The sequence below is a fragment of the Danio rerio genome, chromosome 21, assembly GCF_052040795.2.
Source record: "Danio rerio strain M-AB ecotype USA chromosome 21, GRCz13ab, whole genome shotgun sequence".
Lineage (NCBI taxonomy): Eukaryota > Metazoa > Chordata > Actinopteri > Cypriniformes > Danionidae > Danio > Danio rerio.
In genome coordinates this window covers 30,060,437-30,075,841 of record NC_141041.1, presented here as the reverse complement: position 1 = coordinate 30,075,841, position 15,405 = coordinate 30,060,437, and the positions used below count along the sequence as shown (strand labels likewise).

At 35.7% G+C, this 15,405-nt stretch overlaps 1 protein-coding gene and 1 long non-coding RNA gene across 4 annotated transcripts in view; one reads left to right on the top strand and one right to left on the bottom strand.

The window, feature by feature from the left end:
- The window catches only part of gria1b (glutamate receptor, ionotropic, AMPA 1b), a 103,923-nt gene extending 96,217 nt beyond the window's left edge, over positions 1–7,706 (top strand). Inside the window, exon 17 of one of the 3 annotated variants that reach the window (XR_015519535.1) lies at positions 3,396–3,741. Coding sequence is in view for 2 of the 3 variants with exons in the window: in XM_087299440.1 (XP_087155566.1) it covers positions 3,396–3,554 (159 nt within the window). In the remaining variant the exon portion in view is untranslated. 3 annotated transcript variants of the gene reach the window in all.
- On the bottom strand, positions 3,753–10,010 carry LOC147831932 (uncharacterized). The gene is made up of 2 exons (XR_015520498.1): positions 9,887–10,010; positions 3,753–9,318 (listed from the first exon to the last, which is right to left on the bottom strand). It is a non-coding gene; the product is annotated as an uncharacterized LOC147831932 (long non-coding RNA).
- Between the last annotated feature and the right edge of the window lie 5,395 nt (positions 10,011–15,405).

The following is a 15,405-nucleotide window of genomic DNA, read 5'->3' as shown; positions in this document are numbered from 1 at the left end:
AATTCCTAAACAGCAAAGGGGAAGAATGGTTAGAATGGCCAGAGACCACCTACAAAGAGCCCCAGGAACATCTTGCTGCTGATAATGTAATTGTACCATTATACCATCATTGTTCCACAGTCCAGCACACTCTTCACAAAGAACAGCTCAGTGGAAGGTGATGCGGAAAAAGCCTTTTCTGTGTTTTGCCAACAAGCAGAGACATTTGATGTATGCAAAGGCTTATCTGGACAATTCTGAATCATTTTGGAAAATTATACAATTTGGTCACTATAATAGGCAGAAAAACAACACAGCATTCCAGAAGAAAAACAAGCTCCCTACTGTAAAATATGGTGGAAGGTCCATCATGCTGTGGGGATGTTTGGCACCTTTTCAGAGTTAAAGGTTGCATGGATTCCAGCCAGAAACAGCAGGTTCTTTAGAGAATAATGGTCAGGAATCCGTCAAGAAGCTGAAGTTACTTTAGGATTAGATGTTTCAGCAGGACTATTCCACAAAGCAGTTCTAGATCAACCAAGGAATTCATGCTTAGACACAATACAAAGTTTAGAATGGCCATCCCAGTCCCCAGACTTGAATATCATGTAAAATCTATGGATTAATTTGAAAAGGGCCATTCACACTTGGCAACCATCAAACCTGACTGAACTGGAGAAATTTTGCTAGGAAGAATGGTCCAACATGCTTTCAGCAAGAGTTCAAAGACTTATCCTTGACAATAAAAATTGCATTTATATAATATAATTTATATATATAATATAATATAAATATTGATTTAAATTGCATTGCATCTGTTGATTAAATAAGTGTTATGTCAGAACTGAAATGTTGCTTTGTTTATAGAGCATAAAATGTATTCAAATAATTTTGCCGCTTTGAAAGGCCAGCAAACTAGGCCTTGCAATTTTGAAAATTATGAGGGTGCCCAAACTGTATATTTCTATCTCTTAAATGATCAAACAATGTGAGGTAAATATGAGGTCAGTATATTAGTGCATCTTGATTTGTATTTTTTTGACCATACAACAAAAATCTGTGTTTTTGACCCTGATGAATTTCACTGCAAACAAAACCAATTGTAACTATCTTCAAAACATGTGTTCTTTCGAAGAAATAAGGTCGTACTTGTTTTAAGGACATGCAGAAAAGTAAAAGATGACCAAATTTTCACTTGTGGATTAATTAGCACACAGCTATACTTCACCATATTTTTGTCACAGCAGCTTTTAGCGATGTGTCTCTTCATTCTTCAAGTGTTAGGACATTACAGTCGCATAACAGCCACATTTAGAATATCACAGCAACAAATCGTTGTTGCTTGCAGGCCAATTAGTCTGCATCAGCCCAGGCAACATAATCCCCAGCAATCCACTGAAGTGTGCTGGATTTAAATCATTTATTCGTCAAGGATGTACAAGCCAACATCCACATCATTAGCTCCAGTTTCAAGCCTACAGGGTTTCATTATGTAAAATTGCTACATGAGAGAGTGGCTTCAAGTTATTGTGGCACTGGTCTCATCATCACTGCACTTGATGGCTGTTATTTTTCACCATTTTATATCTTGAGTCATTAGTGGCTTTAGCACCGGAGAAACATTTTCACATTTCTTACAACTGTTGGTGGACAAAAACACACTCACTGACATGTTTGCAAAGCGGCTTTTGCGGGAACTATATTAGATTAGGGTCTAAACTAACATTATCAGGCATGACCTGAAACTATCACTCACATAAATATACAATGATTGGGCAAATGCATACCATACAAAACACACAAGCATAGTATTTTAAAGTGTAACAGATCATAAATGATTAAAGTTGGGTTGTTTTATATATATATATATATATATATATATATATATATATATATATATATATATATATATATATATATATATATATATATATGATGTGTAGTTTTTTGATGTTGTAGATTTTTAGTCTGGCTCATGTCCCATTTATTGAGCAGGGTATGTCTGCGAACAGCAAAACAGAGGCATAACATGAAGGGGCATAACTTATAGTATGTTAGAGGCATAACTTGATGTTATGGAGACCCACGTGTCAAAGCTATGTTGTTGGCAGATGGTGCTATACATCAGTTATTAATGTCTACACCGACTCCACATCTAAACCGAACCATCACATTTACTAACATCTATACCTACAATACCCCTAAACCCAACCATCACAGTTATTAAAGTCTACAATAGCACCTATCCAGCACACTCTTCACAAAGAACAGCTCAGTGGAAGGTGATGCGGAAAAAGCCTTTTCTGTGTTTTGCCAACAAGCAGAGTCATTTGATGTATGCAAAGGCTTATCTGGACAATTCTGAATCATTTTGGAAAATTATACAATTTGGTCACTATAATAGGCAGAAAAACAACACAGCATTCCAGAAGAAAAACAAGCTCCCTACTGTAAAATATGGTGGAAGGTCCATCATGCTGTGGGGATGTTTGGCACCTTTTCAGAGTTAAAGGTTGCATGGATTCCAGCCAGAAACAGCAGGTTCTTTTGAGAGGTGCTATACATCAGTTATTAATGTCTGATGTGCTATACATCAGTTATTAATGTCTACACCGACTCCACATCTAAACCGAACCATCACATTTACTAACATCTATACCTACAATACCCCTAAACCCAACCATCACAGTTATTAAAGTCTACACCTTCCCCAATCCTAAACCCAACCATCATTATTATCGTTAACACCTTCCCCAACCCTAAGCCCAACCATCACAGTTATTAATGTCTACATCTTGCCAAACCAAAACCCAACCATCATCATTATAATCGTCTACACCTTCCCCAACTATCAAAGCTATTAACATCTACACTTTCCCTAACCCTAAACCCAACCATCACAATTATTAACGTCCACACCTACCCCAAACCTAACACTCTCGCCATTGTATTGTTATTTGCAACCACAGGGGGTGACTGAGTAGGCTGTCGTTACAAAAAGGATGAAGAAGTCAGCGAGTGAAGTTGCATGGTGGAGTTGCTAAATAAATGAATATTATAATAAAATATCAAATGAATTGATTGTGGATAAATTTGTAGAAAATAATGAAAACATTTGGTGAAAATGTTCTCTGTTAATATTTCCACCATCTTGCCGACAACATCTCGTTGTGACATCTTGCATTGTTCAATGGGATCTTGACAACTGCAAGTTATGCCTCTCTAACTTAAAGTTACATCCTTTCATGTTACGCCCCTCTCTTGCAGTTTGCAGACAGATACATGGACATTTACATGGAAAGAATGGAGTTTATGACAAATACTGCAGCCTGCCACCAGGGGGCGATCGAAATGTTTTGACATTATGACATATATGACAATGCCTTTTAATTGTCCATTTTTTGTTTTTCTCTTAGCAAATCATTGATGCTGCAATGCTCAGCTCCACACTGACTAGGATGGGTAGTGGAGGTGAGAATGGTCGTGTGATGGCCCATGACTTCCCCAAAGGGGCACAGACTCTGCCATGTATGGGCCAGGCGGCTGCCATGGGCCTCAGCACCACTGGGATGTAAACAGCCATCATCCTCCCCGAAATGACGGGACATCAGGAGACTAATGGAAAGAGTGGAAGATGATGTGAGAGACACTGCAGTGTACATCTCACCTGCCACTGAAGTACTGCCAAATGGATTCATGGACACATTCTGGGCTCCAAATGAAATTAGATAAAGATGGAGGAAAATTACTTTTTTAATATCAGGATGTGGCTGTTTCTTTCTTTTTTTTTTTTTTTAAATATCTTTTGCAATAAGGAGACCATGTGTGAGGTGTTTTTGTATGAAGTTTCACTTTTGAGAAAACTGGGTTTTCCTTCAATTCTACACAAAAATTACTGACAATGTTTTTTGTCATTTCATTGTCCACAAATCCCTCCGAATTTCCTGATTATGATCATTTTATTCTCTTCATCTGCCTTCTGATATATCCAACAAACATCTGAAGGACATTTTATTTGACATATTTTTCCATAGTTTCAAATCATTTTTACACTATCAGATAGTGAAGGTGAAGTATGTAATTTCTGTGTTACTGGCATACCCATGGCGAATTGCAAAAGTGTGTTCATCATTGATTGGAAAAACCAATATTCCTCTCCTTAAATCACAAGTTGGCTGGGTTAGGAAGTACATCATCTAATACTTACTACAGTATATAATGTGAAAAAGGGGACAGTTGAAAATCAAATGATTGAAATGCAGAGCACTTTCAAAAGATTTATGCTCACCAGGCACAGCTATACAATCCGAATAAATGTCAACTAACAGAGCATCAGCAAATATGAATAATAGGTGAAGATATCAGATTTCCAAGGCTAGACACCGCCATTTTTGGCCACTACTACAGTTGCATATTGATTTGGAAATGGACATATTTTGGGTATTGCGCCCTCAAAAATTATGCCTGTTTTAGATCTTATATGAATTCATATTTCTTTTGTGGAACACCAAAGGACATAGTCAGGTCAGGTCTGGATCAACACAAAGGTGAGTAAATGAATAATTAGGGCCCAAGTATTCAAATTACATTAGTCTACTTATACTTAGGGATTTTACATTTACGGTTGCTCTAGTTCTACCTGAGCAGGATTTGAATTAGTGAATTGTCACGTGGCCACATTATCATCAAGTCACTAGCGTTCCGCTTTGGTCTGGTTTTACTCACCCCATTCTGAGATTCAAATCAGCATGGGCATACTAACAATGAAATATAAAGTCTATAAACTGATTTTTTTTTTATGTGGTAACCATTTTAAAAGTGAAATCGAAGCTGCGGTGGGAAGAAACCCAGAAGTATTGCCTGGAGTCACACAGGAATGTTGTGTACCTAGCTGTATATCTTATCAGCGAAGAGAAAGTGACACAAATTTATAATTTCACCGCCTTCCGAGTGACCCGAAGGTTCATTCTAAATGGATAGTGAAAATTAAAAGGGATATCAGACCTCTTTTTGAGCTAAGGTAAGTGAAATGGCACAAGTTAGCTAACCCTTCTTTCCCAAACACACGTTTTAGATGCCATTTATCAAACTCAAGTTAATACACTTTATTAGACGTCACAATACTGAAATAAAAAAATAAAAAACACGTCAATTTTCGGCTAACATTTATTCACTGTTGAGCGTGTTCTTAAACACCTCAGATTTGCCAAAGTATTCAACAATGCTCAAAAGAAATGACTGTGATTGGCCGTGAAGATCATCAGTTCACTACACCCCACTGATGTTTACCGAGTGCAAACACAGTTGAACAATCCATTTGTGGCTTTAAAATGCTCCAATGTTTGTGTATCTGTGTTTGCACTCAGTGAAGAGCTGTGAACAGATGACCTTTGCAGCCAATCACAGTCATTTCTGTTGAGCATTGGTAAATACTATGGCAAATCAGCACTGTTTAAAAACTCCCTCATCGGCGCTTAAATGTTAGCGGGAAATAGACGTTTTTAAAATCTTAGGACTAGGACAACACTATTACAGACAACACAAGGTTGTGCTACAGAGGACAGCATTGTTTTATCACTTACTTTAACTTTTTTTTAACTTAACTGAATGATATTAAAGTGATGTTAATACCATATCTACAAATCGTGACAACAGCTAATCCACAGCATGTTGTTACAATGTTTACAGTGCTGATCCTATACTTCTGTGTATCTTCCCACCTCAGCCTCGCTGTCAAATTTTAAAATTGCGGCCTCGTGAAATAAGCATATTTTCATAGTGTCTCTGAAAGCCAGGGGACTATGGTTTTCAGGTCCTACCAGCTGTTTTTTTTTTACATTCATACACAAAAAGTTGCACAATAGTTATGTACTTGACCTTTTAAGACACAATTCTGAATGAAACAAATGTTTGCCCTCTGAAAAACTATAGGAAGTGTGCTACATCTGTGTGTCAGCTTCCGTGCAGAGTCTCTAAATGTCTTCCTTTCCGTCCACTTAGATTGACAAGCCTCTCTAGGGAAGGTGACTTCTTCCATAGGTTCGGAGAGGCTGATTACCAGTCCTGTCGTTGTTACTGCTGTAGCTCGCAGTCTCACCCTTCACTTATGAACACTTTGGATCAATCACTGCTTCCCCGTTCATGCTGCTCGATAGAGTCTGAGAGTTAAAGACATCAGATTGAGAGAGCGAGAGAAACTGAGGGGTGTAGGCTATGCTTGCAGATCCACTTTTGCCTATTGCTTTGCCACTTTCACATTCCGTCTTCCTTTCCAGCTTAACATGACATTTTTCTGTTGAAGTGATATGTATACACATCATTCCCACTGTCAAGCGCTAATGAGGTTGGCGTAAACAGATGTGACAATAACAACAGATTCAAGGGCAGAATGAGCACCCAGGAGGCCGACTACTTAGAAACCCTAAAACGTCTGTTTGTGATATTGTCGTTGTAATAACAGCTGAAATATTGTTGTGTAAACACCAATTCCACGAAAAAGCATCATATGGAAATCTACCTAATAGCTGACACAGACAACAATAGAAATTGTTCACGCTGTGAGATTAATAAGGTGATTTAATAGCTTGACTATTAACAGTTCATTTAAGATGAGCAAAGCACGATGGCTATGGCTTGTTTTGTACAGTCATTGCTTTGTGCGCCAATAAAACGAACACACTTTTGAATACATTGGCAAGAAATGATGTCATTAACAAACAATGATAGTGTGACTTTTTTAGTTTCGAGGTGCCACGTCAGGCCTTGTGTTTTTCTACCAGACGGAACTCACCTATTGAAGCACAGGAGAGGATGATGAACTCTTAATGGACCTGATCATCAGATACTGTGAACGAACACAGAGGTAAAACTGAATGTCAATACTTTAAGCACAAGATCTTCATTCAACCGTTCAGGAGAGTTTCGCTCAGCAGTGAGGCCCTGTGGTCGGCTTTTATCCTCCCTCAATCCTTTGCCAGTGAACCTTCATCGGTCTGTACATCATCTGTCCTCTTTACTGCCGATTCCATTTGTATAAAATACAGAAAATCCAACATAACCTGACATGGAACATTTGTGCTGACGAAACGGTGCTTTGTGGCCTTTGTTTTCCATTTGATGGGTTATTTGTTTTGTTTGTTATTTTTTCCAGTCTCGTATTTAAAGTGGAATTCTGTATTTAAGATGTTTTTTAGTTGGTGTTGTTGTTGGTTTCGCACTTTTTAAACAGGGCTGTCATTTGATTTAATCGAATGAATCACGACATGCTGATTAATCACACACTGCGTATCTATGTTTGCTGAGAAAAATCGAAATAGAACAATTTAATGTATTTTTAATTTATAAATTCATTGTTTACAAATACAACATTATTGTGGCATGGCAGCATTAAATAGAATTTTAAAAGTAAGTGATCTATATATTGTCAGTTAGTCCGAATATTGTTTTGTTTTTAAACACTGAACTTAAGCACTTGCTGACAAGTCAGAATTCATTTTACATTCAATTTGTCAATCTGTCTGAGGCAGACACTGTTTTTATTTGTATTATTGCTTATTTGATTTAATTAAATGCATTAAATTAGCTCATTAAATTGACAGCCCTACTTATAATAACACCTCTTTTTAACATTCTCCCCACAAAATACATTTTAAAGCAGCAGCAAGATGTAACATTAACAAACCAACGTATTGACAAGGAGTATTCCGAAATAAACTTTTCTTACTGAATGCCTTTAGCTGTCATCTTTTGTCTCTCTCTTCTTAAAGGTGTGGTCTCCTACGATATCATATTTTAAACTTTAGTTAAGGTGTAATGTAGCTGTGTAAACAAACAACATCTCTGAATGTTGAACTTAATTCGCTCAAAGTTCAACGCAAAGGGAGACATTGGCTTTTACAGATTGTCACCTTGGCATTATAAAGTTCTATCTGCGTTCTGAATGATTTAGAGATATTGAGCTTTAAAGTTTTTGCATTCCATAGCAAACAGTATGTGTGTAACATTTGTTTTTTTTTTTTAATAAAGTCTTAAAATGTAAACAACTTATAAAAAAATCCCAAAATGTAAATAAGTTATCAATTATTAAGAATTTGTCAATTTCACAAAAATGTCAGATAACACCTTACAATTCCAAGGTGACGAGATTTAACTTAGCAAAGCTTACAGCGAACAAAGTTTGAGGACTACAAAAAAATACATCCGGGTTAATGATGTCATAAACCCTTCAGGTTACGAGCATACACACAGTGAAGGGGCGTGGCCAGAAGTACTGCAATATTATAGCAGAGATGCTTCCTGGTGACATGGAGCCGATCCGCGAATCACAGCACATTATGTTAGCTGACCAATCAGAGCTTCTTGAGGGCGGGCTTTTGGAGGAACTAGGAAATTTGACAGTCATTTTCATGTTAGCTGAGTAGCAGTATATAATTAAAGTAAGATAGATTTAAAAAATAATGTGATTTTTTTTTTTTTACAAATGAAGCATGAGCACAAGTTGCTTTACACCCCATAAACACAACCATGTCTTAAAAATACACTCTCGACCACCCCTTTAACATTGTTTTTCGAATTAATGATGCCAGAATCTACAGCGTCGAGTATCTTCTGTTTCTGCTCAACGTCATCGGATTCTTGTCCATGACTTGCACTGATATAGAACATCTTGTTTAAGCTCTGCTGGCTCTCTGAGTGTTGTATTGATCTCGATAAATGGCACATCTGTTCTCTTCCTTCTGTTTCCCCCATAGGCCTGGCCTTTCACTCACTCACTCACTCACTCACTTCCAGCGGAGCTCATATGCTCAAGACATAGAAAGTGCCAGAGGCTTTTGTGCATTTGGAAAGAGTTCGGAGATTCAGCACTATCTGTGCTCGGCTAATTGTGTGCCTACAGGTATGCAATCATCTCTGAGAGTGGAGATGGTGAAGTTTTGTATTAAGGGTTACTGAGGTGCCTAAATTGAAGATCCAGGGAGTTAGCGCTCTGTTTGGTGACATTAAAGAAACACTCTCACTCACTTTTTTTGCAAATATTCTCACCTAGAGTTAAATAGCTGAGTTTTACCATTTTTTTATCTATTCAGCTAATATCTGGATCTGGCAAGGGCATATTTTAGCCTAGCTTAGCATAAATCATTGAATCAGATTAGACTATTAGCTTCTTGCTGAAAAAGGCTAATGTTACGACTCAACTAGAGTTAAGCAGTTGAGTTTTACCATTTTTTAATCCATTCAGCTGATCTCTGGATCAGTCGAGGGCATGTTTTAGCTTAGCTTAGCATAAATTATTGAATCAAATTATCATTAGCATCTTGCTGAAAACGGCTAGTTTTACGACTCACCCAGAGTTAAGCAGTTGAGTTTTACCATTTTTAAGCCATTGAGCTGATTTCTGGGTCGGGCGAGGGCATGTTTTAACATAGCATAGCATAAATCATTGAATCATATTAGACTTTTAGCATCTTGCTGAAAAAGGCTAATTTTACTTCTCACCCAGAGTTAAGCAGTTGAGTTTTACCATTTTTTATCCATTCAGCTGAAATCTGGGCCTGGCGAGGTCATGTTTTAGCTTAGCTTAGCATAAATCATTGAATCAGTTTAGACCATTAGCATCATGCTGAAAAAAAGTTAATTTCCTTATTTAATAATGGAACAATAACAAAATCCTTGTTTTAATTTTTTTAGCTAATAAGCTAAAATTGCTCTCTCCAGACCCCGAGATCAGCTGAATTGATTTAAAAAATGGTAAAACTCAACTGCTTAACTCTAGGTGAGACGTAAAATTAGCCTTTTTTCAGCAAGATGCTAATGCTCTAATCTGATTCAATGATTTATGCAAAGCTAAGCTAAAATATACAATTGTCAGAACCAGAGATCAGCTGAATTGATTTTAAAATGGTAAAACTCAACTGTTTAACGCTACAAGAGGTGTAAATTAGCCTATTTACAAAAAAGTGGAATGTTTCTTGCTAAGGAAACAATTTACTTCACCTTTAAAATCTTTGCACTAAGCAAACTTTCTCAAGTTCAAAAAAATAATAATAATAAAAAAGAGAAAAGCCAAGATTTTTTTCACAAATATATGTTTAAGCTGAATAATAGCAGTTTGTTACACTGTATAGGGTTATTTTTCTTCCAAAATACCACAGAACAAATAATTTTATTAATATTCCTCAGTTGATGACAGCAGAGACAGATGCTGAAAAATGTTCTGATGCTGTCATACTTAGGCCCAAAAATATTGTTTGCTCATAAAATGGTATTATTTGAATGGTATTTTGGGTAGAGAATCTCCTCAATGGCATCTCTTGAACTTGAAATATGGAAAGGAAACTGTCAGAATAATAATAACTTGCAGTGCCACAGTTGCAATCCTCATTACTGTTCACGTCTCCTTGCATGTCACTTTAACTGCTGCATCTGCATTTAATTTTTGCCATTGCATAGCAGCTCTCTTAATTTCTGTGCGGGGAAAAGGACAAAAACCATGTAAATACATAATAAATATACACTACCGGTCGAAAGTTTGGGGTCAGTCAGATTTTTAAATGTTTTAAAATAGGCTTATCCTGCTCACCAAGGCTGCATTTATTTAATCAAAAATACAGTACAAATTTTAAAATGTTAAATGTTATTGCACTATAAAATAACTGTTCAAAAGTAGTTTATCATTTAATTTAATCATTTATTACTTTGCGTTAATTATGAATTTTTAGCTTCATTTCTCCAGTCTTCAGTCACATGATCCTTCAGACATCACTCTGAAATTAATTAATTATTATTATTATTATTATTATTATTATTATTATTAATGGTATTAGTAATAAAAGCAATAATGACTGGAGGAAAAAAATCATTTAAAACTACATTCAATAAGACAGCATTTATTAAAAAAATTAATAAATATTTAACAATTTAGAAAAAGGTAATAAATGCCACCTTAATGAACAGAATCATTTTCTTTACAAACACACAAAAAAAAAAAAACATGCAAAAAATAATGACCCCAAACCTTTGACTGGTAGTGTACATTTTAATAAATATAAATATTTTCACATATTTAATATAATTTATTAAGACAAGACACTAAAGGCAGAAAAAAAATGTTTTTTTATTGGCCTGTTTTTACTGTCAAATGGTTCTTTGTTTTAGTTCATGTTTTTTAAACTACATTTTATCAAAATGTTTTTTTTTTTTTCATTCATAAATCTCCTCTTCAGCAGCGCCTACATCAAACAAGGGATGATGGATGCATTTAAATAAACTTTGCCTGATTAAATACGGCATCCTCCTCAATGTCTAGAACAGAGATGCCCAAACTAGGGCCTGCGGGCCAGAATTATCCCTTGGTAACCTTTGATTTGGCTCGCCATCCCATCTTAGAAGTGAGGTTGTTGTTTTTTTGAGTAGTTTGTATTGTTGTTAAGCCACACAAAAGCAAACTGAAAATAAATGTTTCAATTAAAGGTTGTAAATGAATCAGATTTATTTTAAAATACACTGTGACTGATAAATAGAAGACCATGCAGAAGAAATCAGCAGAGGCAGGTGCAGCTTTACTAGTGTATAAGGCATTGATCTGCGTGGTATAAAAAAAAAAAAAATATATATATATATATATATATATATATATATATATAATTTTTTATTCTTATAAGTTTGTTAAAAATCTACTGCATTATTAAATATGATTAAATCTGATTATTTATTAATAATATGAAATAAATTAAGAAATTACCTATGGCAACTTTAATGTTATAAACAATATATATACAGTTGGAGTCTGAATTATTAGCCCCCTAAGTTTTACCCCCCTGTTTATTTGTTTTCTCAATTTCGGTTTACGGTTTACGGAGAGAAGATTTTTTTCAACACATTTCTAAACATAACAGTTTTAACAAGTCATCTCTAATAACTGATTTATTTTATCTTTGCCATGATGACAGTAAATAATATTTGACTAGATATTGTTCTAAACACTTCTACACAGCTTAAAGTGACATTTAAAGGCTTAACTAGGTTAATTAGGTTAACTAGGTAGGTTAGGGTAATTAAGCAAGTTATGAACAATGGATTGTTCTGTTGACTATCGAAAAAATATATAGCTTAAAGGGGCTTATAATTTTAACCCTAAACTGCTTTTATTCTAGCCGAAATAAAACTAACAAGACTTTCTCCAGAAGAAAAAAATATTATCAGACATACTGTAAAAATGTACTTGCTCTGTTTAACATCCTTTGGGAAATATTTAAAAAAAATAATAATAATTAAAGGGAGGCTAATAATTCTGACTTTAACTGTATATTTTGCTGATTGTTCAATCTACTTAAGTAAAATAAGCTTATACAACCATTTTTTAGATTTGTTGGGGTCAACTTTACTGTTTTATGTTTAATCCACTTAAATGTGTTAACTTGATTGATTTGTGTAGGGACAACCTGAATGAATTGTGTAGAACCCTGCATTTTTTTTTAATTTTTTAAATTTTTTTACAGTGCAGTTTAATAAACCTTCGACCAATGACCCTCAATCAAGTTTAGTTTTTGACCCTTCATAACAAAAAGTTTGGGTACCTCTATATGTTGTGAAGTTTTATGAACTAATTTCGAGAGGAGCACATGGGATTTATTGTGGCTGGCCTCTCATCTGCAATCAGCCATAAACCAATCTGATTGATTCAAATTTAGACCTCCTTGCACCCCATCTCCTCCTTTTCCTCCCTTAACCAGGGGGAGCTCTCGAGACCTACCTGATCTCGGTCTCCCTTATGCTTATTGACCAGCTGGGAGCCCTGGGCTCAACTATCTCTGAGCTCAGGATTCTCTCCTGGGACAACATGCCAAACCTGCTATTAGCATCAAGCATATCTAAGTGTGAACTCTTGAAATGGCCCTTTGTCAACATATAATGAAATTAAATTATATTTTATCAAAAGTAAGACAAAGAGTATGAAAATGTAATTTTAAAATTTGATTTGCTGCCAATATTGATGTTCTTCAAACAGATTTTTATTGAATTAAAAATAATATTTTAATGGCTTTGCCAAATTTAATTTTACCATTGTACCATATTTAAGCTATAATTAATATAAACATACATAGTTTGGTTATTTGTTTAAAAGTAGCTGAGCTAAAGCTGTTTTAAATCAGACTGACAATTCTCTAAAACTTCACCATTTTGTAAGCAAAAACTGAAGTCTTTTATTTCTTTTCTCCTAAAACGGTTGCCATGCCAACCCCCCAAAAAATCCTTACCTTGGAAAAGAGTCTCAGTCATACCAACTTCTGTTCATAATCTAATTGCAAAGAACTGAAATAAAAAATATTAACTCTAACATTAAACTGTCCATCCAAAACAGCTTCACCAATTATCACTCTGGATGCATTACATTCAACGATAAAACACTAATTAATTAACATTCAAAACAAAAGCTGCATCTTTAATGGCATCAGACCTCCAATTTACGACATGCTGTCTATGACAATCATAACGAGCATAATTTGGCAAGTGCCCTTGTCATTAATGATGTTAATTCATGTTGATCGACATTGCCATCTGACCTGCTAATAATAACCTCATCTAGCGCTGTTCTGTTATTGAAATGATGTTTACTACCTATCTCTCCTATGAAAGAGTAGCTGCATGTCTCTGTGTAGCTGTGCATGAATTGTTTTTTAGAGCTCGTGTGGGAGGCTGCAAGCAGGAGTAGTGCTCCGTTTTGAATGATCATGGTAATTAGTGCAACGCACACACTCAACAAAAGCCATCTTGAAAGCAGAACATGCGCAGACAAATTAAAGCAGTGTATTACTGTGAGTGACGTGTTGTTCTCCTTTGCAGATGGCAAATCTGACGTTTGATCCATTCCTGCATGCATAGGTGGACTTGACTAGGATAGCTATGATAAGATAATGCGAAACAATTCTATAAAAGTTATCAGATTTTTTTGAGACAATATGTTCCAGTAAAGCTTCTTAGAATTTTAGTTAACGTTACAGCAGGCCTAGTTGATCTTGTTGCACCATGGCTTATATCAACCATTAAAGCCAACTCTACCACAAACCCATTAATTTTCCTTAGGCCTAGTCCCTTATTCATCAGGGGTCACCACAGTGGAATGAACTGCCAACTTATCCAGCATATGTTTTACACTGCAAATGCCCTTCCAGCTGCAACCCATCACTGAGAAACACCCATACACTCTCACATGCACCCATACACTACAGCCTATTTAGTTTATTCAAATTACCATATAGCGCATGTCTTTGGGCTGTGGGGGAAAACGGAGCACCCACGCCAACATGGGGAGAACATGCAAACTCCACACAGAACAGTGCTATTCACAGAGCCACCTTGTCGCCTTAAGCAAACTTGAGATTCTTATATTTTTGGGACTTTTCAAGTAACAGTTCCCACAGTCAAAACAGAACATTAGAAAGCATTAGATGTTTGCTGGGGCCACAGGATTTTGCTGCTTGTGATTTTGAAGGATAATAGTCTACATTTTTCTCGGCTTCTGATTTTTTCTAGACTGGATAGCATGTTTTAAAATGTCTTCCAGCACTTTCTTTTATCCATAAAATGACATTGAGGAATAGGCCTATAACCTAATAAAGGGCTATGACCTAAGCAAAACAAAAGTTCTGTGCCTTGTGGGACCCTTTTTTATAAAATCAAATCTCTCAACAACAAGCCAACTTTAACACCATGTTTGATTTTATATTATTTTCTGATTTCCACTCACTCAAAATAAAGCTGACGCTGTGCTTTCCATTGGTCTGCAGTGACATCAACTGGGCATTTACAGAATTGTCAATAGTGGTTCTTAAAAATCATTTTCTCTCCAAACTAAAGCAACGTGATCTTAAAAAAAACATATATTTTTTAATGATATTTTTTGTACAGCTGGTGTACTCACAAAAATTGTATTTTATAAGGAAAAAGCTGCCAAAATTTATGCATTTATTTATTAAATTGCATAATTCCAGAACTTTCAATAGGCTAGCTGAATAATCTTCATGGTTTAGTAAATTTATGTGACAGTTATAAAATCTACAGTTGCCAAATCTTTGAGAAAACATTTTGGAACTAAAATGACAGATGTTGAGGAAACAAAATTATTATCATTATTATTATTTATTAATTTCCTGCCGCTTAGTCCATTTTTCAGGGCTGGATTGTAGCTGGAAGGGCATCCACTGCATAAAAAACATATGCTGGATAAGTTGGCGGTTCATTCCACAGTGCCGACCCTGAATGACCTTCTTCCTGTTAGGAGACTACTAGGTGCAGATGCAATCTGAGCTGCATGCAATGCTTTTGAATGGGTTCACATAACCCCACCCCTACCCCTATCCATCACAGTGACATCACTAGCTCTATTGAGTGCATTGTGTCTGACATTGCATTTCTGAGATATGCAGT